This window comes from Loxodonta africana, chromosome 13 (genome assembly GCF_030014295.1).
Source record: "Loxodonta africana isolate mLoxAfr1 chromosome 13, mLoxAfr1.hap2, whole genome shotgun sequence".
NCBI classification, from domain to species: domain Eukaryota; kingdom Metazoa; phylum Chordata; class Mammalia; order Proboscidea; family Elephantidae; genus Loxodonta; species Loxodonta africana.
Genome location: NC_087354.1, coordinates 84,585,804 through 84,611,101, shown reverse-complemented (window position 1 = coordinate 84,611,101; position 25,298 = coordinate 84,585,804). Strand labels below are relative to the sequence as shown.

At 40.1% G+C, this 25,298-nt stretch overlaps 1 protein-coding gene across 1 annotated transcript in view; it reads right to left on the bottom strand.

Moving 5' to 3' along the window:
- The window catches only part of RXFP1 (relaxin family peptide receptor 1), a 115,076-nt gene extending 95,152 nt beyond the window's left edge, over window positions 1-19,924 (bottom strand). The window contains exons 1-2 of the mRNA XM_064296157.1: window positions 19,778-19,924; window positions 19,522-19,678 (exon numbers count right to left, since the gene is read on the bottom strand). Of these exons, the coding sequence (XP_064152227.1) occupies window positions 19,522-19,678; window positions 19,778-19,924 (304 nt within the window). The remainder of the gene's footprint in view (window positions 1-19,521; window positions 19,679-19,777) is intronic.
- Between the last annotated feature and the right edge of the window lie 5,374 nt (window positions 19,925-25,298).

The following is a 25,298-nucleotide window of genomic DNA, read 5'->3' as shown; positions in this document are numbered from 1 at the left end:
TTCTACCTATCCACCACCCATCTGCTAGTTTGTTGTTCTGTGGTGGCTTTTGTGTTGCTATGATGCTGCTATGATGCTGGAAGCTATGCTACTGATATTTCAGATACAAGTAGTGTCTCCCATGGTAGATGGGTTTCAGCAGAGTTTCTATGTTAAGAAAGACTAGGAAGAAAGTCCTGGCAATCTACTTCTGAAAATTAGCCAATGAAGACCCTAGAAATCACAACGGAATGATGTCTGACATAGTGCTGAAAGATGAGCCGCTGAGGTTGGAAGGCACTCGAAGAACTCAGGGGCTGCGACAATGGACTCAAGAATACCAATGGTCATGAGGATGGCACAGGGCCGGGCAATGTTCTGTTCAACACGGGGTCATCATAAATTGGAGCTGAGGCAGTGGCAACTAACAACATTCTATCTATACAATTCTAATGTTTATGTGACTTTGACTTTAAATATTCAGCTGTTCCTTTTTGAGTCCTGTTTTTCTGTTGTCTGTTTCATTTCTATCATTGCCTCTCTTAAATCAGAATTGTGTGAATCATACAAAAATTTATTTAAAAGCAACCAGAAGTAACTATTAACTGGCATTTAAGTTCATTATCATTTTTATTCATGGAATAAGTCACAGCATTACAAATCATTAAGGTTTTACTAAAACTATGTACCAAACAAATTAATTTTCTTATTAGTGTTATATATTGTTACATATTTATAAATGTTACAAGTAAAACATGTAAGTGTAAGGGGGAGGGGGAGAGCTTCCACTCAGGAAAGAAAGAAAGGAAATGGTCCCTCCAGGGGTCCCTGACTTGGCAGTTAAACCTTAAACCATCAAAGTGGTCCAGCCCATAGAAAGTCAACAAAAGGGAAGGCAGCACCATGAGAAAGATGTAAGGGGGAGGTAAAAGAAAAGGGTATAAAACTCTTAAGAAAGTGACTGTATCGGGGCACTCAGACTCTCTCTGTCTGAGTAGCCCACTTGACGCTCCCTAGCCAAGTGTACTTTTGCTACTAACCCTCTGCTAGCTAATAAACCTCTGCTCGCTTGGCACTACTTGTCTCAGTGTTTGAATTCTTTCCTACACCGAAGACAAGAACCGAGGCATTCTCTCTGGTAACACAAGTAGATAAGTCATTTGGCTCTGGATACATTGAGGCATTGACTGTCCTTGCAAACATGTACCAGTTTTTTGTGTATCTACAAAGCATGGGTGAAAAGTGGGGTTGCAATGTTCTGAAGACTTTAACCTACTAGCTCCCAGGGCCTTGTTTGACCTTGTGGAGCAGGTGCACACTGCATGCCCATGCTCGTGTTCCCACATATCTACCTGTACCTCAGGAGGTAGTAATGGAAATGAGGTGTGATTACAGTGTTCCAGAACACAGGGTTGTTTTTTGTGGGTAGTGTTTCAATTCATGAGATGAGTTGCTGGGAGACTGGCAGAAGAGGCTGATTTTCTTTCACTCTGGTTTCTCTGCAGGCTGCATATGTAACTGAGCTTTTACAAGTGGGCTATTCCAGTTTGCTACGTTTTGACCATGAATAGATGGTGCAATGTTTAAAATCATGAGCTTTGTGACCTTTTCTAATCCCTGTCCCTCACCATTGCTCTCTTGCCCTTCTTCTGTTTTAAGGGATACCATATATATGGCCTGTCATGGAGTGAATTATGTCCCCCCGAAAATGTGTGTATCAATTTGTCTGGGCTATGATTCCCAGTATTGTGTGGTTGTCCTCCATTCTGTGATTGCAATTTTATGTTAAGAGGATTAGGGTGCGATTCTAACACCATTACTAAGGTCAAATCCCTGATCCAATGTAAAGGGAATTTCCCTGGGGTGTGGCCTGTACCACCTTTTATCCTACAAGAGATAATAGGAAAGGGAAGTGAGTAGAGAGGGGACCTCATACCACGAAGAAAGCAGTGCTGGGAGCAGAGCGTGTCCTTCAGACCCAGGGTTCCTGCACAGGGAAGCTCCTAGTCCAGGGAAAGATTGAAGACAAGGACCTTCTTCCAGAGCCAACAAAGAGAGAAAGCCTTCCCCTGGAGCTGTTGCCATGAATTCGGACTTCTAGCCTACTGGCCTGTGAAAGAATAAACTTCTCTTTTTTAAAGCCATACACTTGTGGTGTTTCTGTTACAGCAGCACTAGATGACTAAGACATGGCCTTAGTTGCAACATTTCATACCAAAATATCCAAATTACGTAGCTGCTTTTGCTTCTTCTCTTTACTTTCTCTTTCTTAACACTACCCTCTTTCCCTTCCTTGTACCTCATTGTACCGCGGCATAAACACACTCACAACGTGGGGAAAAAAATAGAGGGAAAGGAAAGAGAGGTGTTGTCAGGATGGAAGTGGAGAACTTTAAAATATCAAACAAATTTTGTCTATGTTTAGTTAGTTAGAATAGTAGGACAAATCTGCTTAAACTTTTCAAGTCAGAGCACGTAGTTTGTGAAGAGAGCTCTTTTTAAATAGCAAAATCTTCAAGATTTTTTAGTAATTAGTTTTTACCTTCTTTTGCAGTTTTCCCAAAGCATTTTCTTCTTCTTCCCACCCATTACCCCCTCCCACCGGAAGGCAAGAATATAGAACATAGGAAATGCAGCCAACATTGCAAAGTTGGGAAGTTAGCATATTTAACAAAACAGCTTTTAGTATATGTGTTTCTGTGTTTTAATAGCATTCTTATTTTAAGGGTGTATGGAGCAATGACCAGAACTGCTTTCCATTTAATTTTTTCTTTATTATCTATCTCACTGAAATCTGACTCTCTGAGTTTTCATAAGGCAACACAGCGTAGTGTAAACAGTACCGTGCTAAGAGAATATTGTTTTATAGTAGTACCTGGTTTCTGGTATGTATTGGTAGTGTTGTATGAACAGCATCAATCAAAATAACTTTATTTTTACTAAAAAAAGATTTTTTTTAACTAAAAATGATATAATGATGTCATGAATAAAAAACATCTTGGATGCTGCATGAGCTCAAAAAATACTTACTCATCGAATTTATCAATGGAGCTCTGCCCACAAAGATGTTTCACAGAAAACCTACTCTTTTATACTAAAATCAAATTTGGAAACTGGGCACCAGTCAACAGCATAGGTTTCCAGGCTTCTCCACTGGAGTTCTGATTTATTTGGGCAGTGTCTTAGCTATCTAGGGCTAACCCAAAAAAGAAAAAGCACCCACCATCAACCAAAAAAACCAAAATCTGTTGCCATTGACTTGATTCTGACCCATAGCAACCCTATAAGACAGCATAGAATTGCCCTATAGGGTTTCCAAAGAGTGGCTGGTGAATTCAAACTGCCGACCTTTTTGTTAGCAGCTGAGCTCTTAACCACTACACCACCAGGGCTCCATCTAGTGCTGCTACAACAGAAAAATCACAAGTGGATGGCTTTAACAAACAGAAATTTATTCTCTCACAATTTTAGGAGGCTAGAAATCTGAACTCATGGCGCCAGCTCCAGGGGAAGCCTCCCTCTCCCTGTTGACTCTGGGGGAAGGTCCTTGTCATCAGTCTTCCCCTGGTCTAGGAGCTTCTCAACGCAGGGACCCTAGGTCCAAAGCACGTGCTCCACTCCTGGTGCTTCTTTCTTGGTGGTATGAAGTCCCACTCTTCTCTGCTTGCTTCTCTCTTTTATATCTCAGAAGAGATTGACTCAAAATACAACCTAATCCTGAAGATTGAGTCCTGCCTCGTTAACATAACTGCCTCTAATCCTGCTTCATTAACATCAGAGAGGTTAGGATTTACAACACATAGGATAATCACATCAGATCACAAAATGGTGGACAACAACACAATACTGGGAATCATGGCCTAGCAAAGTTGACACATATTTTTGGAAGACATAATTCAATCCGTAGACAGTATGGGGCCTGCAGATATGTATTTGCAATAAGTGCTCTCAGGGATTCTTAGAGCAAGTTTTGGAAGCACTGCATTATGGGATCCTTTGAAGTCAACTAAAACCCCTTTTGCACTTCAGTGGACAGTTAGATTTAGTAATAGGAAAAAAACTGTCTATGCGAGGGGGTATCTCTCCTTTTTAGCAAAGTTGCCCATTGTTAACCATCAGTGACAATCAGGTTGTCCAAACTTTATTGCAATCTGCATCATATTATGCTTATTTATGTACGTACATAGTTTTGCTTGTGAAAGCTGGACAATGAATAAGGCAGACCGAAGAAGAATTGATGTCTTTGATTGTGGTGTTGGTGAAGCATATCGAATACACCACGAATTGCCAAAAGAATGAACAAATCTGTCTTAGAAGAAGCACAACCAGAATGCTCCTTAAATGCAAAGATGGCGAGACTGCGTCTTACATACTTTGGACATGTTGTCGGCAGGGATCAGTCCCTGGAGAAGGACACCATCCTTGGCAAAGTACAGGGTCAGCGGAAAAGAAGAAGACCCTCAGTGAGATGGACTGATACGGTGGCTGCAACAATGGGCTCAAGCATAACAACAATTATAAGGATGGTGCAGGATTGGGCAGTATTTCCTTCTGTGGTATACAGGGTTGCTATGAGTCAGAACCAACTGAACAGCACCTAACAACAATAACATGTACATAGTTTATCTTCTTATTAGAGTATGGTAGGAAATAATTTCCTTAACGTGTATTTTTGTATACCTCAGTGACTACTAAGGTGTTTTTAACATAGTTAAAGTATGTCTCTTTCTAGCTCTCACAAAGTGTGTCAAGTATATAAAAGGCTAAAGCACTGTTTTGTTAGTTAAATTTAGTTCTATGGGAAAGTGGGTTGGGCACGCCAATTGAGTTCTGAACAGTGGGTCTCTCTTCTCCAGTGTTATCAGAGTCCCCTGGAATTGGCTCTGGTGGCAAGGAGTAAGGTCTGGATAGGGACGAGGAAGGTCCAAGTTCCCTGGGTGCACTAACTTGTCATGGTGCTATATCAAACTTTGCTCAGGTAGTTTCCAAGGATTCTCCTTGACTAGAGAGTTCTTTAGTAAGATATGTTTGGCAAATGCTGCATCCTATATACTCACTTGGAAATTAATAACGCATGCTAATATGATGAAGTGACAACTCTGGAACCAAAGAAATGTCTTTAAGTTTGTTGAACCCTTTTAATATGAGAGTCAGGAAAACATCATGGAAAGTATTTGCTTTTGCATTTGTATAAACTTATCTGTCCAGTTCAGTGGTTTGCGAAGTGTGCATCTGGGACCTTGGCATTAGTATCACCTGGGAACTTGAAAGAGAGACAGATTCTCAGGCCCCACAGCAAGGTACTGACTCAGAAACTCTACAGGCGGGGGCTAGAAACCTGTGTTTAACATCCCTACAGGTGACCTGAGGAGCCTTGGTGGCATGCTTGGCTGCTAATGGAGAGGTCAGGGTTCTAATCCCCCAGCAGCTCTGAGTGAGGAAAGATAGGGCTATATCTGTTCCCTTAAACAGCCATAGGGCAGTTGTACTCTGTCATATAGGGATGCTAACAACAACAACAGGTGATATGAAGCCTGCCAAAGTTTGAAAATTTCTGGTTTAGAAAAATTTCTTTCCAGGTGCTCTGTGTGGGTAATAAAATAAAATTGTCTTCTTTAGAAAGTAAACCATTAAAAAACTTGTTACAGGCTTGATAGTCACCAGGGGTGTTCATTAAAAAGGCAGATTCCTGGGCTCCATTCCTTTCTGTTAAATCAGAATTTCTGGGGGGCGGGGTGGGACTCAGGACTCAGCTCTTTCATCAGTATAACCCCCCCCCCCCAGGTGGTTCTCCTGCAGGTAGTCCTCAGAGTACACTTCAGAAATGTTCCTATAGATTGTAGGGCTGAGAACACCACTCCCGGATTCCTTGATGTTTGGATTTTGAATAATCAAAACTTGAGGAACTGGTGCCTCTGTCAAAAGGGGTCCAGAACAAACGAGGATGTGACGATGCTCATGTGTTGAATGGTCTCATCTTTTATTAAATGAAAGAATAAATACTAGTTATGACGTGTACATGCTTATTGATGAATGAAAGAAGAGGGAATGAATTAACATACAAATTCTGGAATTGTGCAAAGTGTAGCGTTGCTGATTCCAATGTATTTACTCAACTTTCAGCACCCTTTCTTGGGACCCACTGGAACATCTTTTGCTCAGAAAGTAACGGTCCCTAAGACTAGAGGTGCTTTGGTCCATTAGAGTAAACCTTGGGATGCAGCCTGGCCAGGCAGAGCAATTCATCGATGTAGTCGTGTGGCACCTCCCTGAAGTTTAATGACAATTACAGCTTGCTGGGCTCTTTCTGGGCTCTTAGCATCTTTGGGGAATCCTTCAGTAGTGCAGACGGTTAACATGTTTGGCTGTTTACCAAAAGGTTGAAGGTTCAAGTCCACGTAGAAGTGCCTCAGAAGAAAGACTTTGCAATCTACTTCTGAAAAATCAGCCATCGAAAACCCTGTGGAGCACAGTTCTACTCTGACACACGTGGGGTTGTCATGACTTGGAACTGACTCAACAGCAGCTGGTAACTGGTAGTATCTTTGGAGGCAACTCAAAAGAAATCAAGGGACGTAATATTATCCTGGACAACTTATAAAGAAAATCAAGGCCGCTAAGACACTGCCTTTTGTGTTCTATCTAATAGGAAGTGCTCCAAGAAGAAAGTGCGTATGGAGGTAACCAACCCAAGCATCACTGGAGAAACATAGATAAATGTATTTGAGGTTAAAAGTAGGTCGGTATTTTTTAAAAAGGCAAGAGTTCAACTACTTCAATATTCCCAATGTTATTTTGAGAATAAATAGCCATTTTAAAATGTATTTTAATACATAGTACAGGATTGTATACTAATACATGTTATCCTCCTGTTTTTAACCTTAAAAAAGACAAACCATCAACTTTAATGTAATATGCTAAAATGAGAATAGCTAAATCTATATCAGACTGCCTGGCATTGTCATCATTGTGATGTTTTTATTTCTGTGTGGCTTCGAGTCAATCCCGACTCATAGTGACCCTATAGGACACAGTAGAATTGCCCATAGGGTTTCCTAGGCTGCGTTCCTTATGACAGCAGATAACTGTAAAAAAAGTGTATTTAGGAAATGATGGGATATTTAGTGTTCTAGAATTTTAAATGCAGTGTCAATTAAAAATTGAAAGAGTCCTTGAATATGCTTCAAATATTCTTATTTTCCCACTTAAAAACATATATTATCACCATCACTCTCATAAATAAATACTGCTTTTCTAATCTCATAGATTAGTAAGTGCCAAGCCAGTGACAGGAAAATATTCTGAGATATTGACAAAGCCTTTCCTTTCTCAGATCCCTTGCATTCCCCGCCCCTTTTCCTATCCTAGGCAGCTAGAGTTTTCTCATTGCCTTAGGGAAAGGATGACACAGAAGTCTGCTGATAACAAAGAAGTCAGATTTTTGGTATTTGATTTTCAAAGGCGTAGGCTGCATTATTAACAATTGATTTGGGAAAACAAAAAAGATTTAGAGCTGGGCTTTGCTGTGTCCAGACTGGATAAGAGATGTGGCCCAGAAAGGGGAGCTAAGGGAGTTTTTTCTCTCTCTTATTCCCAGACCGAACCTAGGGGAAATCACAGTTTCCACGTTGATTTCTGGGCTCTGTGAGCAGTGGTGGTCTGGGCTTTGTTGCTAAGTAAATTTTTAGCCTACAGATATGGCATGACCCACAGAATTGTTGCACACTTTGGCTTGATATGGGAATAATCGAGTAGACAAGGCCGGAATGAAAGTCACCTGGTCCTATACCATTCCATGATCGGTTTTGGATCAGACCATTGTGGTCTGCAGGGTCTTCACTGGTGATTTTTCAGAAGTGGATCACCAGGCCTTTCTTCCCAGTCTGCCTTGATCTGGAAGCTCTGCTGAAACCTGTTCAGCATCATGTCAACACACAAGCCCCCAGTGATAGACTTGAGGTTCATTGGCTAGGAATCGAGCCCTGGTCTGTCACGTGGGAAGCAAGAATTCCACCACTGAACCACCAATATGGATGGACTTAAATATGACCATGAAAATTCTCCAGGGGTTGAGCCTGGCTCAGAAGTAGCTAAGTGTTTCTGTGAGTCCTAGAGTACCAAGGATGTAGCTGGGAGAGGTATTAGATGTGATGGGTCTAAGACAGACATGATATGACAGCAGTGACCTATGGCAGAGGACTAGACGGATTGACATGCATCTCAGGGGATGCTGCAATCTCCAGGTGATGTCAGAAAACCCGGTGCTCTGCCCTACAACCCTTCATGTGATGTCTAGGTGCTGTAGAGACTACTGAAGTGAACTGTGACTCCAGGGAAGGGAAATGAGCAAGGCCTTCAGCTGCCTGGGTTTAAGATTCTACCACTTGTAACAGAATAATAATAAAAACAGGTTTATACCTCTTATTTACCTGACAATGTGACCTAACTGCCAGATCCACCTTGTGTGGTGCAGTGCTTCAATTTTCCCATTTTTAAAGGGAACACAAACAGTACTTTTCTCATGGGTTGTCATGGAAATTTAATGGGGTGGAATATAGAGAGCACTTAGAACTGTACCACGTACATTGCTATAAAAATAATAACCATTCTTCTTATTATTGTGTCTTATTATCATACTTGTCATTTTTATTTTGGAAATTCATCTAATCTCTCACATGCTACATTCTAAAAAGAAAATTAATGGCTTATTTTTTTTTCTACCAAGATGCTGAAGACATGATTTAAAGGGAGGCCCTGAGAATTCAAATTTTGTCAGTTGGAGATTTGTTTGAAGGCAATACCATAAAATGATTACTATGGGTTGAATTACGCGCCCCAAAATATGTATTGGAATCCTAATTCCTGTACTTGTAAACGTAATTTTGTTTGCAAGTAGAGTTTTCTCTGTTATGTTAATGAGGTCATACCAGGGTGGGTGTGTCCTAAACCCCACCAGTTCTGTGTTATAAAAGGAGCAGATGAGACACAGACACACACACACACAGGGGAAGACAGGCACCATATGAAGACTGTGTATGTGCCAAGGAACCAAAGAGCACCCTGGACTGCCTACAAGGAAGGAATTGATACATCCAAGACCCTGATTTGGACTTTCAGCCTCTAGAACTGTGAGAAAATTAGTTTCGTTTCTTTAAAGCCACCCACTTGTGGTACAGCAGCTTTAGGAAACTAAGACAATGACTAGTATCATGGGTATTGTCTCCTCACCTGATCAAAAACCAAACCAAGATGAAACAACCCAAGCGCTTGTTTGAATTCCATGGTAACCGTGATGTCAGAAAATTTATGGAACTTTTCTGAGCTCTCATGTTCCTTAGCAGTAGGATTGTTGTTGTGTGCTATCGAGTCCATTTCGACTCATAGCAAAGCCTTGTGACAGAGTAGAATTTCTGCATATGGTTTTCTTGACTGTAATCTTATGGAGGCAGATTGCCAGGTCTTTCTATCTCAGAGCCTCTGGGTGGGTTCCAGCTGCCAACCTTTCTGTTAGCAGCCGAATGCTTAACAGTTTGCACCACCAAGGATCCTCATCCAATTTATAGTGGGGACGAAATGAGACAATGCATTGAAAGGATTAGCACTAATATACCGAGTATTAAAATATAGTAGGTGTTATTAATTTTATTACTAGAGCTCTTATTAGCAAAAGCAAATGGGTTAAAAAGAAGTGTCACAAATACTTATCCAAAGACTAATACAAGTTGGGTTTTCAAGATGTAGACCGAAAATATCCACTGAATAGAACAGTATTCAAATAGAGTACTGATAATAATGACACCTAAATGGGGTAGGGGAAGCCAAAGTATAAGAGAAAATTTGGAAGGCATTGGAATAGAAAGCCTTACTTCTGTGCAGTGACTTTCACACTGGCAAGCAGTTTCCAAAGTTTTCATAAGCAGAGTCTTTGCTATGTTGGTAAAATATGTGTTCTATTATTTTATCTTATTTTAACTTCGCGTGTGTGTTTGTGAGCAAGGAGACAGGGAAAAGTTAGTGATGTTGAACTCCAGAAAGACCCGCAAAAAGCATATGGTTTGAGTTTGGGACAAGCCAGAATTGAACGTGAACAGAGGGTTTTATGACATATACTATTATGAGTAAGAACTGCTCTTTGAAAATGGCGTCTAGAACTCACTATAACCAGACTCAGGACTGCTTCCATCTGGACCAGGACTTTGTGTTGGTTCTAATATCACTGTAGATATCACTCTCTTCTCCACCCGCATCCAAAATATGGAGATGTAGTAGAAGGAGCCTTCTGTTTCCTCTGTGGGTTACTGAAATACTAGCATGGAAACAATGACAAATGCCCTTTTCCCATAGACAGGCTGCTGAAGTGCAGAGTTGGTGAGGGATGTTTAAAGAAAAGCCTACAGAGGAGAGGCTCTGCACTCATGCCTTTGCAGAAGATTAATTCAACCTACCTCCAACAGGTCGGTGAGGTTGGGTTAGTGTAACCTTGAGGGGAAACCCTCTTTTCTCAGCCATCATCTTATGATACAGAACAAGGAACAGTAGAGAAATTCTAACCCGGAAATGCAGAGTTCTTTAAAAAAAAAAAAAAAATCTATGTATCAAGTAGACGCTTGAGATTATGTTGGCATCTCCTATCTGGAGGGGAGTTGAGAGAGCAGAGGAGGTCAGAAGCTGGCGCAATGGAGAGGAAAAGAGAGAGTGGAGGGAAGGAGCGGGCTGTCTCATTAGGGGGAGAACAATTAGGTGTATATAGCAAGGTGTATATAAATTTTTGTATGAGAGACTGACTTGATTTGTAAACTTTCACTTAAAGCACAATAAAAAATTAAAAAAAAATCTAGATAGAGTGAATTAAATATTTACTGAAAATCTGAGGCTATCTTAGTATTTTATCTTGACTACTGAGTCAGTACTGAATTTAAAATGAGAACGAACGATTTCTAAATGAGAGACCTCTGCTTTCTGTAGTTAGGTTTCCTTGTGTTCACTCAGACTTGGCTTCTCTCAGGTATCTGAGAGTTTTATCAGGGAAATTGAAAGGCCCTCAATGCCACCCCCCCTTTTTTTGGTTTGTCAGTGATGAATCACATTACTCTGGGGACTTTTTTTTTCATCTTCTACTCTATTTGAGTTGGTCTGATACTGGTTTAAATAGAAATAAAAAATGAGTTAGTGGCACATGGCGAAAAACATACAAATATTACATAGGAATTATATCAAATAGTCTACAAAAACAGTACATTTCCATATTAATTTTTTTCAATAAGAAAAACTATTACAGAAATCATATAATCAATTTATGTGTGTGTGTATATATATATATATATATATATATACACACATACCCATTGCAGTTGAGTCTATTCCAACTGATAATGACCCTATAGGACAGAATAGAACTGCTCCATAGGGTTTCTAAGGCTGTAAATCTTTACAGAGCAGCTATACATATACAAGGAGCCCTGGTGGCACAAATGATTATGTGCTCAGTTGCTATCTGAAAGGTTGGCAGTTCAAACCCACCCAGCAGCTCCATGGGAGAAAGGTTTGGTGACCTGTTTCTATAAAGATTACAGCCAAGAACATCCTATAGGGCAATTCTATTCTGTCATACGGGGTCGCTATAAGTCAGAATCAACTCGTCAGCAATGGGTACATAATTTTTACTTTTAGAAAGTCAGAGATTCCCATGAATTCAGCAGTCCATGAAAAATGTTCAGTGATTATTCGAGTGTTCAGTTATAGGGAAATTACTTCATAGGTTGTCTAAGAAAACTGGACACTTAATACCCAAATAAGAGTACTTGTTTAATATGTTCTTGATGATACAAAGCAGCAGTTCTTTCTAATATAATTAGTTCATGGTATAGTTCAATATATAGGAAATCAGTTTAATTTATTTGATGGTTTCATTTTTTTTGGTGACCCCAAAATTTTGTTTCCATTACTTCCATTTGATTTACTTCTCCATTTTTATAATTATTGTTGATGTCAGTGTTTAAATAGCTTAAGAGAATAAGGAAGAGTTTGTGGAGCCAAGTTTTAGAACCTATCTTTAAAGGTCTGATTAAGAAAGCATTCCTCCCTTACATTAAAAAAGATTTTTACTTGACAATTGTCTTACCTAGTGCTTGCAAAAATGCCACAAATGGGTGGCTTTAAAGAACAGAAATTTATTTTCTTCCAACTTCTGGAGGCTCAAGATTTGAATTCAGGGCATGCTTCTAGGGGGAGGCCATTTCCTGTCTATTTCAGCATCTAGTACCTGCCAGAGGAACCAGTGACACAGTGGTTAAAGCGATCTAATGTCAGCCAAAAAGTCGGCGGTTCAAAACCACTAGCCACTCCATGGGGGAAAGGTGCTTCTGTACAGATTTACAGCCTTGGAAACCCTATGGGGTCGCTATGAGTTGGAATTGACTCCATGGTGGTGGGTTTGGTTTTTAGTGCCAACAGGGTCACTATGAGTTGTAACTGACTCCGTGGCACCTAGCGACAACAGCCACAACAACAACTGTTGGTGTTCCATGGTATCTGTCTTCCCCTTGTGTGGGTTTCTATGTCTATTCTACTCTTTCTTCAGCCCAGAAGTGATTAGTCTTAGGACCCATCCGGCATTGGTATGACCTTATTAACACATCAAAAGAAACCCCCCTATTTCCAAGCAGGATCATATCCACAGGTACAGATAGCCAAGTCTTCAATACATATTTTTTTGGGACATAATTCAATCTGTAACAAAGATATACTATTGAGTTGTAAATAAACATTCTAAAAGTGATTTTTACCTGGTTTTGCTTTTATTTGTACGATACGATATTGGTATTTTTACGTGACTGCAAATATACTTAATGCTACTTATTCAAATATGCATGAGGCTTACATTTTCTGAAAAGAATCAACTTTCTGACTTAATTAGCATTAAACAGAATTTAAATAAGGATATTTTAAAAATGAATTAACTGAGAGCATGAATTATCCAGATATTATAAAATGAAACACACACATACATCACACACAGCTGGCAAAGAAAATTAAAGCAAAGAGGAACAAGCAAAAATTACTATATCTCATAATTTTACCACCTGAACCCTAAAGATGGTGATGAAATTCTGCCACTGTCCTGACAAGTTCCAACCTACTCACCTGTGGTCAGCAGCAGCATGCCAAGCAGCCATCTTTGAAGTTTTGCACAGAGTTCACAAAAATTTTTTTTTTTTTTGTATTTCTAAATGACAACAGCTGGTAGAGTGTCAGCTTTTCTTATAGAAATGCAACAAATCTCAGCTAATTGATAATAAAAAAAAAATAGTGGAGTTTATTTGCAAGTTGAAGAATGCTTTCATACCCTATCGAAAACTTGATTCTCATTTTATTTCTGCTGTTGCTACCACTTTGCATAAATTCCTAGTTTTTGCTCACTTGTTTAGGTCAGTGGTCCTCAACAGTTAGTGGGCATTAGAATGACCTGAAGAGCTGGTTGCAGCAGAAGACTGAGTCACCAGCAGCATGTCTGATTCAGTAGGTCTGAGATGTGCTGGGAATTTGCATTTCCAGCAAGTTCCTGGGTGACACTGATGGGTTTGGTTTGGGGACTACATCTGGAGATCAGGCGGTCAAGGTCAATTTTAGGAGAATTAAGTGATTCTGGCATAAGAACACCGGTAACTGTTTGAAATAGTATTTGTTCTACAGACATCTCTTCATAAGAGTGACTTATGATTTTCCCCATACTTCTAAAACTAGTCTTGGGGGTTTCCAAACATTGAGAATGACAAATGAAGATGGTATTAATTCCAAAACTGGAAGCAGGAGTTTTCAAATATTGACCATAGGGAAGAAAGAGTGTCTTAAAATGTAAACGCTTTTTGTCTAATGAAAATGTTTTCATAATAATTGCTTTTCAAATATCACCTGTGTTTCTAATTATCAGTATTAGTCGATTAAACAAATAGAAGATGCATGCACACATACACACATGCAGCTCATTTTCATATGACGATGTCTGGAGTATTTTAATGCACATATAGCTAGAGCTTGAGCTCTTCAATATTCCATTTTTATAAAAGTCTGTGGTAACACCACCATTCCCCACTCATGCCATAAGTCCCTAAGCCAACAAATTGGCAGGTGCCTTACTAACAGATTGCTTGTGCTATCTCGACTCAACTTGCTTCATACGTCCTTGGTTTAGAGTCCAATTAAATCAAATATAAGCACCTTCAGGAATAGGACTGAAAAGGTGTGAACTCCAGGGTACCTGCCCCATATGATAGTCAGTAATCTGACCTGCACACACTTATTGATTGCCTACCGTATGAGAAGTCCCTGGATGGCACAAGTGGCTAGTGCTCATTTACTAACCTAACGGTTGGCGGTTTGAACCCCTTCAGTGGCACCACGGAAGAAAGGCCTGCTTCTGTAAAGATTACAGCCGAGAAAACACTATGGAGCAGTTCTACTCTGTAACTCATGGGGTCCCTATGAGTTGGAATTGACTTGATAGCAAAGGTTTGCTTTGGTTTATTATATGCCAAGTTCCTGGGTGGTACAAATGGTTAAATGCTTGGGTAATAATGCTATGAGTCAGAATCCACTCGATGGCAACGGGTTTGGGTTCGTGGATTTACTGACCAAAAGGTTGGTGGCTGGAGTTCATCCGGAAGTGTTTCCGAAGACAGATCCGGTGTTCCATTTCTGAAAAAATCAGCCATCGAAAACCCCATGGAGCACAGCTCTACTCTGACACACAGGGGGTTGCCATGAGTCAGAGAAGACTTGAGGACAACTGCTTTTGCTTGTTATGTTTTAAAATTATACGGCAAGCATTTTTACACATGCATCTCACTTAATTCTCACAATAAGTTTATTATCCCTGTTTCATAAATGAGAAACTTGGGACATACCTAAAAGTTGAGGGATCTTCCTACAACCCTCTAACTGTTCCCATTTTAAAAGAAATCAAAGTAAGTGTGGACAAGTTGTTGTTGCTGCGATTGTTTTCTGAACTACTGGCAATATAACATTTTATGTTCATACCTTTCGGAGTGGGAGCCCTGGTGGTGCTGTGGTTAGGTGTTCAGTTGCTAACCCAAAGGTCGGCAGTTCCAACCCACCAGCCGCTCCTTGGAAACCCTAGGGGGCAGTTCTACTCTGTCCTCTACAATCGCTATGAGTTGGAGTCGGCTCAATGGCAACAGGTTTTTCTCCCCCCGCCCCCGCCCCCGCCCCCACGCAGGATTAAACAGTTTGTTAGGAGATTTCTATTTTAGCCAATGGCAGAGATGGGGAAACTCTTTACCTTTTAAATACTACAAATCGTTTTTGCAAAGCTGATAGTTACGGACACCTTTCTCATTGAAAATGCACATGTACACAAGTACACGCCATTTTACAAACAGTTCTCAGGTGGTTCACAGACCCACCGAAGGTTCTTGTGTCTCAAAGAGTCCATTGACTATAAGATACAAACCACTATTCAGAAACACTTAGCCCAAGAGGTTGGGATAGCAGCAATCGATTACTGCCACATAAAAATGAAAAGTAATGGTCAAGAGTTTGTTTTCTTTTGAGTACAGATTCCTAAATGGTTATAACAGCCAACTTATAAAATCAATGAAGTGAGCTAAATAATGATTAAATCCTAATTTATGAATATGGTGGTGACTTGGTTTGAAAGAGAAAAGAAATAGGGGAAGAGGTAAGCATGGGAGAGAAAGGGAAGTTGAGACAGAGTAAAAGGGGCTGGGAGACAGTCTACGAGGCAGACTGGAAGAGGGAGATGAGAGACAGACAGAGGTCTAGACCAGCGGAGGGCGGAAAAAACCCTGCGAGGAAGAGAAAGTCCACCAGAAAGTGAAAGAGGAAAAAGGAGAAACCATTGTAGGCAGATAAATTTCTAACCAGATTTTTGTCCTGTTTAAGTACTGTTTTCACAAGAATTAAACCAATGCTTGTTGTCAGAAGTAAAATCTAAGTACAAACAGAACTTTATGTTTTTCCTACTACTATATTGCTTTCTGTTAAAATTCATCAGCATTTAAGGTAGTGAACATAATAAAGGGCTAAATGCAGAAATCTGCACATTTTATCTCCCTAAATAACAAACTTTAGGTATATTTTCAGAAGAAGTGGGAAAACTCACCCATTTCCCAAGTACCCCAATCAGCAGAATACACATGCACGCATATATACACATACCTACGAGCGCACACACATTCATATACACAAAACTGCAAAATCAAGAGTGTAGAAAACTATTATGCCTTCAGGTGTCAGCTACTGTTTCAATAAGTAAATAAGCAACCCATGGTTGTTCCCAGGAATTTTTAAATTGTTTAACAGAGAGGGCTTCCTACAGCCACGCAAGCTGGACTCTGAGTCACCGAGAGTTGTTGGTAAGAAAAGCAGTTATAATATCAGCTGTGGTAGGTTTTGCAACAGTGGGTGCAATTATTGCCCTTACTGGATCCATGCCCCTTGCAGTGAGACTTTGTAGCACCTCCCATTGAAGGTGGGGGCCTATTTCCCACCTTTTGGAACAGGGCTTGCCTGGTGACGTGCTTTGGCAATGACTTGGAAGAGATAGTGGGCCAGTTCTGAGCCTAGACTTCAAGGAGGCATGCATGCTTCCACTTGCATGGTTGGGTGCCATGTGTCCACCATTAGAACAAGTTTGGGCTAGCCTTCTGGAGGATAAGAAAACACATGTTAAGAGCTTGGTTGCTAACCAAAAGGTTGGCAGTTCGAATTCACCAGCAACTCCTTGAAAACCCTATGGGGCAGTTCTACTCTGTTCTACAGGATCGCTATGAGTTGGAATCAACTCAACAGCAACTAGTTTGGTTTAGAGTGGACTCACCCCAAATGTCCCAGCCAAGGTCCCAGGCACCGTAATGAAGCTGATCCACAGATGACTGCAGATGCAGGAGAGATTTCAGCTGAAACCAGAACTGCCCAGCTGATCTCAGCCGAGTCCAGCCTAAGCTGCTGATCTACAGAATTATGAGCTAAATAAATGGCTATTATTTAAGCCACTACGTTTATTATATAGCATTGGTTAAGTGCTCAGCTGCTAACCAAAAGTTCAGTGGTTTGAACCCATCAGCCACTCCTTGGGAGAAAGATGTGGCAATCTGCTTCTGTAAAGAGTAATCTTGGAAACTCTATTAGGCGGTTCTACCCTGTTAGGGTCACTATAAATTGGGATCCACGCGAAGGCAATGGGTTTAGTAGCTAACTAAACCAAACCTGTTGCTCTCATATTGATTCCAATTCATGGTGATCCCAAGTATTTCAGAGTAGAACTGTGCTGTGTAGGATTTTTCTGGCTGTAATCTTACGAAAGTAAATCGCCAGGCCTTTCTTATGTGGCCTTGCTGGGTAGATTTGAACTGTGAATCATTTGGTTAGCAGTAACTGTTTGCATCACCCAGGGACTACAATAGTTAACTAAATAACGTCTATATGCCATGTACCCTGTTAAGCATCTTAGATACATTATCTTACTAAGTCGTTTTAACACTCCGTGGACAGATACTCTTATTGTTCCCATTTTTACAGGTAAGAGAGCAGCCAGTTTTACTTCCTTCATAGCCAGATTTTCAACCCCAGTCTCTATCTGTAAACCTCAATGTTGTATTACCTTTGTCTGAATTTGCTGGATGGAGGTAATACAATGCATCAAGAGCCATGGTGGCATGGTGGTTAAGCTGGTAACCGAAAGACTGGCCGTTCTAACGCACCAGCCACTCCAGGGAGAAGGGTGTGGCAGCCTGCTTCTGTAAAGAGCTCAGGCTTGGAAACCCTATGGGCAGTTTTACTCTGTCACGTGGAGTTGAGACTCAAGGACACCCAACAAGAACAACAACACAATGCATGCATGAGAAAGTTGCATGACTTCAAGGATTATTACTTGAAGAATTGTTACTTGGTCTCTTTAAAATTAGCACCAAAGCCAGAGTTTCCAGACTTTTTTCACTGAGAAACTGCTTTTGGGGTGAACTTGCTGCTCCTACTAGGTTTCTTTTCCTGCTTCCTCCTGCCTTTTCCATTGGTTGCCAGTGAGAAGATATCACGATACAATATCTAGGACTCCCTATCTGCATTGCCAGCAGGTTGAGGACAAGTGGTTGGCAGCGGGCAGATAATTCTTCCAGATTTTTTTTTTTTAAGGATTTGCTTAGTATTAAGTTATTTTAACAAGCCATTTTCTTTTTAAAAGAGAAAAACACATAGCTAACCAAATGAAAGGGACTTGCAGCTTAAGCTCACAAGTTTATGTACTGTGGGTCTGCTTGGTCTACTGCTACCACCTAGAGATAATGTTCTAGACTAAAAAGTTTAATTTTTCCGAGGTGGTGCCTTAAAAAGTGAGTAATACTTGAGGCAGTGATGACTGCAAGGCTTCTTTAGTGTAGCAGTTAGTTATGTAGAACTTTGAAAACTAACACTGTTTTGCATGATTTTGTCCTCCAAAAATAGAACCTTATTTCTCTATGAGCAAGAAAGCTTATTATTTTATAATATTAACCAAGACTCTTATTTCTATAGTGAGTCAAATTCTGGCAGTTCAAGTTCTTTTATAAATTTGTGTTTTCAAGGCTGCAGAAATTTTAACAAATTCTAACTGAAAGCCAAGTTTCCCCAGGTGCTCTGGTTGACTGGAAGTCTCACTATTGACTTTAGAAGATCATAGGTATGGTTGCTGGCTAAATTGAGGTTACATATTATTTCTTCTCTTGTAGGAGGCCTCACTTTCCCTCTTTAACTGTTGTAAGCAAAAGTAAAGAAAGAATAATAGCATCTAACACTTGCATTAAAAAAAAAAAAAAACCAACCCAACACCATCAAGTCAATTCTAATTTATAGTGACCCTATAGGACAGAGTAGAACTGACCTATAAGTTTTCCAAGGAGTGGCAGGTGGATTTGAACTGCTGACCTTTTGGTTAGCAGCCTGAGCTCTTAACTACTGTGCTACCAGGGCCACGAGATACAGGTAAAGCTGGTTAAAACTATACCACGGCGGTGTAGCAGTTAAGAGCTCGGCTGCTAATCAAAAGGTTGGTAGTTCAAATCCACCAGTGGCTCCTTGGAAACCCTATGGGGCAATTCTACTCTGTTCTATAGGATTGCTATGAGTCAGAATCGACTCCACGGCAATGGGTTTGTTGTCAAGTTTACATAATTGGTTATTATTGAATCCTGGTTCAAACCCTGGCAGTCTGGCTCTAAAGTCCATATTCTCAATTTCTATACCATTCTGCCGGTAAGAGACAGGTTTTCTGGGTTAAAATACTATACATGCAATAACTATTTTCCTGAAATACTGTCTGCCATACTATTCCATAGAAATAAATTTCATTTAAGCTAATGAAATAAATGTAAGATTTCCTTAAGCAACATATATTTTATATTTAAATTCAGTTTTCTCTTTTCCCATTTATCTTTTTGTTAAGAGGAGTCTCAGTGACTTCCCCTCAGTCCTTTTGCCCGTTCACAAGTCTTTTTGCTTCTTGCTGTGACTACAGCTGGCTTCACTCACCACAGTTGTCCTCATCGGCCCGATTTCCACAATCATCCACACCGTTGCAGTGAAGAAACTGAGGCAGACACTTTGTGATATTCCCACAGGGGAAATAGCCAAGGGAGCACTTGGCATCCTGTCCACTCCCGTGAGCAACTGTGATGAAAAGGAGAGAGAAGACACAGTATTTGAAAAAGGTAATACAAAGACATCATGTCATAGACAATTGGCCTTCTCATCCTGATATGTACCACTGTCCATATGGCAGCCTCACCTTACTTACTAATCTGATGCGAACTACTTTCCAAGAACCTCCAACCCAAATAAAATGTTCATTTCCATGTCTCCCAGAGTTGCCAGGATTCTCCTCTCTTTGCCTCTGTTCATGCTGTTTCCCACCTGGAATGTCTTCCACATCCATCTTTTTCTATGAAATGTATGCTCATCCTTTATAGTTCAGCTTGATACCCTTCTTCTCCTTAAATTTCTTTTCAGCAATCATTCTAAACATCAGGAGTTTATTGCACTCTTACTAATGGCTTAGAATCAAGGCTAGTCTGGTACTAAAGGAGGAAGAAGACAAAGCATGTGCCATGTGTTCATTCATTTTTTGAATAGTTCCTATATGGGAGGGCCTAGCATGCAGCATTGAATGAAATAGAATTCCTGCCCTCATGGAGATTACCATCCAGCAGGGAAGATACACATCAAACAGGTCAACTAATTATTACAATTATAAGAGTTTCAAAAGGAAAGAAAACAGGTTCTGCAATGGAACATAACTGAGTGCTGGGGCTTTATACAAGGGGAGTTAGTGGGGGGCGGGTTCTGTAACAAGGTACCATTTAAGCAGAAACCTAAAGGAAGAAGAGGAGGAAATCAGCAGTGGGCATGGGGGAGGTTGAAAGTGGTGAGGCTGGTTGAAATGGTGACGGAGAGGCTCAGGCAGAGGATCAGGGAACGGAAGATTGCTACAAGAGCAGAGTGAGCAAGGGCGAGTAATACGAGCTGCATTGATGAGGTTGAAAGGTATCTTGTGGTCGAGTTAAGGAGTTTGGATATTATTTAAAATGCCAAGAGACCACTTGGGAAACATGTATATTTTAGTAAGATCACCCTGGCTGCTAAGGGTGGGGTGTCAGTGGGCAGGAGATTAGGGAGGGAGAAAGTGAAAGCTGGGTTGTCAGTCTAGTCATCTGGGTGAGAGATGATGGTGCCACTTCATATGAGAAAAGTGGACACATTTGAGATGTAGTTTAGAGGCAGAATGGACAGAATTTACTGAATTGGCTTGAGAAGCTAGGCGCATGGAGTGCCATTACCGATATCCTCTGGTGCTGTACAGTAGGGTGTAAGAAGGGATACGGCTCACTTTCCCCATTTCCATCACATCTACGAGATTTTCACCACATGAGCTTTCTAACTTAGCTCAACACCCAGTTCCATTCACCACCGCTTGGCCTTCTCAAGGCCCCATTCTCATTGCAGAGGCCCCGTTAGGTTTCTCATCTATTCCCCAATTCCTGGAACAACACTGTCATCACCATCACTTTCCCCCAATATTCGGGCTCCAGCCTTGTTGGAATTCCTGCTTCAAATTTTACTGCTTTCAGATAGGTAAGAGTATATTACTATTAAGACAGATAATTCATTCTTTTTTGGGGGGTGGAAATTAGTCACCATTTGTAATCCATTTTCCTAAGGAAGAATGTGTGATGAAGACCAAAAACTACTTTTAAAATTAAAGTTTTGGAATATCATCTGACTTTATATATTTATACCTCTATAAAGAAATATTAACTAGAATGAGGAGGACCATGAAAACTTTGGGACTTCAGAAAGCAGTTCACATTAATCTTTCCCAGCAAACTTCCAATCTACACCAACAAGCAATTAGTTCAATTTCAGCACTTACTGGTGCTCAAATTGTGCTGAGCGTTTTAATCTTATATCCCCACCCTGCAAGGAATAACTCATTGTAAATGAAGTCTGGGTCATTATTTGTTTAAAAAAAAAAAAAAAATTTTTAATTTTTTTATTTGTTAGGGACCCTGCAAATTACTTGTTCAATAGAAAAAGTGATATAATTTAAGCAGTAAGAATTGTTCCATGGAAGGTATTAAAAAAGGAATGGAAATGGACCAATAGTTGGTAACATTCTACATGGCTGTTGTATTCTGACATCGAAGGGTAACTATGCCACTTTTTAATCTCAGATTTATATAATTTCAAAGATTATTGTAAACTCCAAATATAACCCTGTTGCTCATTATCCTTACTAAGTTTGTAAATCTTTGGAAATTTCTAGAATATTTGTAAGTTATGAAGAAAATAAAAACAGAATAGTTTGAACAGTCAATAAATAGTTTATTATGTAAAAATATATTTACAGTCTATGTTAGTGCATGAAAACAATGAAAGTAACCATTTCATTTGTAAAATACAATGGGACTTTTTAATAACAGGGCATGCAACATTCTCATAGAGAAGTGACTCATCTGTAACAGACTTTGGCTGCACACTGTTGTTGCAGAGTGCATAATTTGATGAAGGAAATAGTGAAATTTATGTAATAATGAGTTATGCTGTAAAGAGTGTTCTCACTTGTGAAATTATTTAAAAATTATTTATTGATATTCTTTCAACCAATTGATTAAAACAAAGTCAAAACAATATACTTGTATGCCAGAGGACATCAATTCTAGGACATCACACACTTCTGAGATTTCAAGTGTACATATAAATACATTGATCTGCGTTGAGGTTGATTTTTTTAGGAATACACTTCAAAAATTGATGTTTTCGGAAAAACCCTTTGATGAATTGTCAGCCTTCACCCAGAGACACTGTTTGGAGGTATTTTAATTAGACATGGCTGCCTCTGTTTTCATGCTGCTGTCTTGAAGAGTCTTCTCCTAATAATTTACTTTTATGAATGTTATGCTTTTATGTCCTTTCTATTTTTTAAAATTTATATTTGGAGGTAGATACAGCTTTTCTACGATTGTGTCATGAAATCAGTCCTACATTTTCATAATATTATGATTCAACAGACGTATTAGAAATCTGAAATAGGAAGCAATATTTTTTAAGTGATTTTTTATTTTGAAATTATCTCAAGCTTACAGAGAAGTTGCAAGTACAGTGTAAAGAACTTTTTTCACCCTGATCCATTTCAGAGTGAGTTGCTGACCTGATGTGCCATCACTCCTAAGCACTTTAGTGTGTATTTCCCACAAGCAAGGACATTCTTCTACATAACCGCAGTAGAACCACAAAACCAGGAAATTAGCATTGATACCATTCCAAAACCAAAACTCATTGCCATCAAGTGAATTCTGACTCATAGTGACCCTGAAGGAGAGAACCGCCCCATAGGGTTTCCAAGATTCATATCTTTGGAGAAGCAGACTGCTACATCTTCTTCCCACAGAGCAGCTGGTGGGTTCAAACAGCCGGCCTTTTGGTTTGCAGCCAAGCACTTAACCACTGCACCACCAGGGCTCTTTTATTGATACATTACTACCACTTAAATCTCAGAACTCATTCTAGTTTCACAAATTGCCCAAAAATGTCCTTTAGAGTAGAAGGACCTAGGTAAGAATCATTATTTGCATTTAATTGTCACGTTTCTTTACAGTGCCTGCCACCAGCTCTCCCTATGGACAAGCTCCTCACCCCACTTGGGTTCCAGAATTCCTCTCTGGGCCTCCATGGCTCCTCTATTACCCCCAGCATGGATGAATACCCTGCTTTGAACCACCAAACGGCTTTTAGACCCAAGTTTTCAGGAAGAGAATTAGAAGGGCAAGTGGCTAGAAAGTTATAAAAAATTAGATGTGGGAAAGTTTTTTTTTCCTTTTACTGTGATTTCTCATAGAATTATATCCTTAAGAACAACAAATAGCCATACTGTAATAGCACTAATAAATAGAAAAAAAATTGAGTCCCTCTGGAAAAGTATGCCCGAAGAGGTACAGAAGTAATAGTTCCTAGTGGAGCAAGTAAGCATGCGACGGCAGTGCGACCCGGCTCTCCAGCTGACCCGAGTGCTGTCTGTTTTGCCCTGAGTTAACCCCGGTGAAGATCTTGGTATATTTTCATGTTTCCTAAGATGAATTATGGTGGTGTGACCCAGCTCTCCAGCTGACCCGAGTGCTGTCTGTTTTGCCCTGAGTTAACCGTGGTTGACAATTTTAAAGGAGTGAGATAGAAGAGACTTTATACTTCAGTGCAAATTATCTAACTATCCTTTCAGACTGACACTTCTCAAAAAGTCTCTCTAGCTGTGGTGCTATAGGAGGTTCAACTTTTTCATCCCTGTGTAACTTCCAGCCTCCCTTGGCTGTAACTTTCCTTAGAGTTTGGATCTCCCCTCAACCTTTTTATCTCTTACTTCGTCCACCTACAGGGTAACAGCCTTCTTCCAAATGTTTGAATACCCATACCTAGGATCTTACCAGCTCAGATCTTACTATCTCCAATCTCCTTATAAGGCAGCTCAGACCTCCTTACAAGGCAGCTTCTCCCCACAAGCTTTTCCAAAGGATTTTTACGTGTGGAACTGTGAGACTACGGGTGGGAATTTGAAAAGATACTGTTATTAGAATGTGAAGGGTTACTAGTTGCATTGGATAGAACCATTCAGGTGTGGTTGAAAGGTCAGCTTTTGAATAGTTTTGCATTTGAATTGTCATACTTAGGGTCTATAAGTGTGTCGGTTGGGAAAATCAATAACTGGATTAGTAAAATCAGAATGCTGACTGACTCAGAGCATTGAATTTTGATAATCTAGTAAATTTATACTGGGGATATCGATAACTAAGATTGGAATAGGGTGTGCTATGGTAAGAAAACTTGCTACTGACCAGCCAGTATGCCATGCTTACCAACTCCTGAGAGGGAGCTTCAATGTCCTGGCACAGAATACTAAATAAATATATTACATATTGGGAGTTGAAAATCAAAAGTATCAAAGAAATCGAGAATCACAAGAATGAAAGAGTAAGACGAATCTAAGCTCATGAGGTATCTGTGGTGTGTCTCCAGTGCTGTGAGTACAGGCAGAGTCAGAGAAAAGCAGGAGATACTCAGAATCTATGAGGATTCCACAAAAACAGAATCGTGGTCCTACCAGACAGAAGGAATAAGAAAAGAAGGAATTTAACCAGGCAGTGAAGAAATTAGTGAAGAAGTTGGCTACACCTTCGTTGGAGGCACAGAACTCTGCCTACTATCTAATTAGGTCATAAAGTTGAAAAAGGTTATGGATAAATGAGGTAATGGTAGGCCAGAAAAATTGTGAAAGGCTGAAATGGGCAACAAAGATCATGATTATTGTGCCACATTGTCTCCAGTTTACATTGTCTTTGAGCTATTTATAACTCTGTAAATTGTAGAAAATTTACAGTGCAGCAAACTCTGTTTGCTCATAGAATGTGTGATGGAGATACAACTGATTATTGTCCAGTGGATATTGGTCAGTTTTGCATCTATTAAGGAAGTTTATTTCAGCATAGCCTATGGATCTGTATACCACATTTTTATGCAAATAGGAAACCCTGGTGGTGTAGTGGTTAAGTGCTATGGCTGCTAACCAAGAGGTTGGCAGTTCGAATCCGCCAGGCGCTCCTTGGGGCTCTACTCTGTCCTATAGGGTCGCTATGATTCGGAATCGACTCGACGGCAGTGGGTTTTTTCGGGTTTTATGCAAATAACATGCACCTTCTTCATTTGTTTGCCAACCGTGCCCTCCTATCATACTTCGAGGTATTTTTGTAAGCTCCACTATGCCA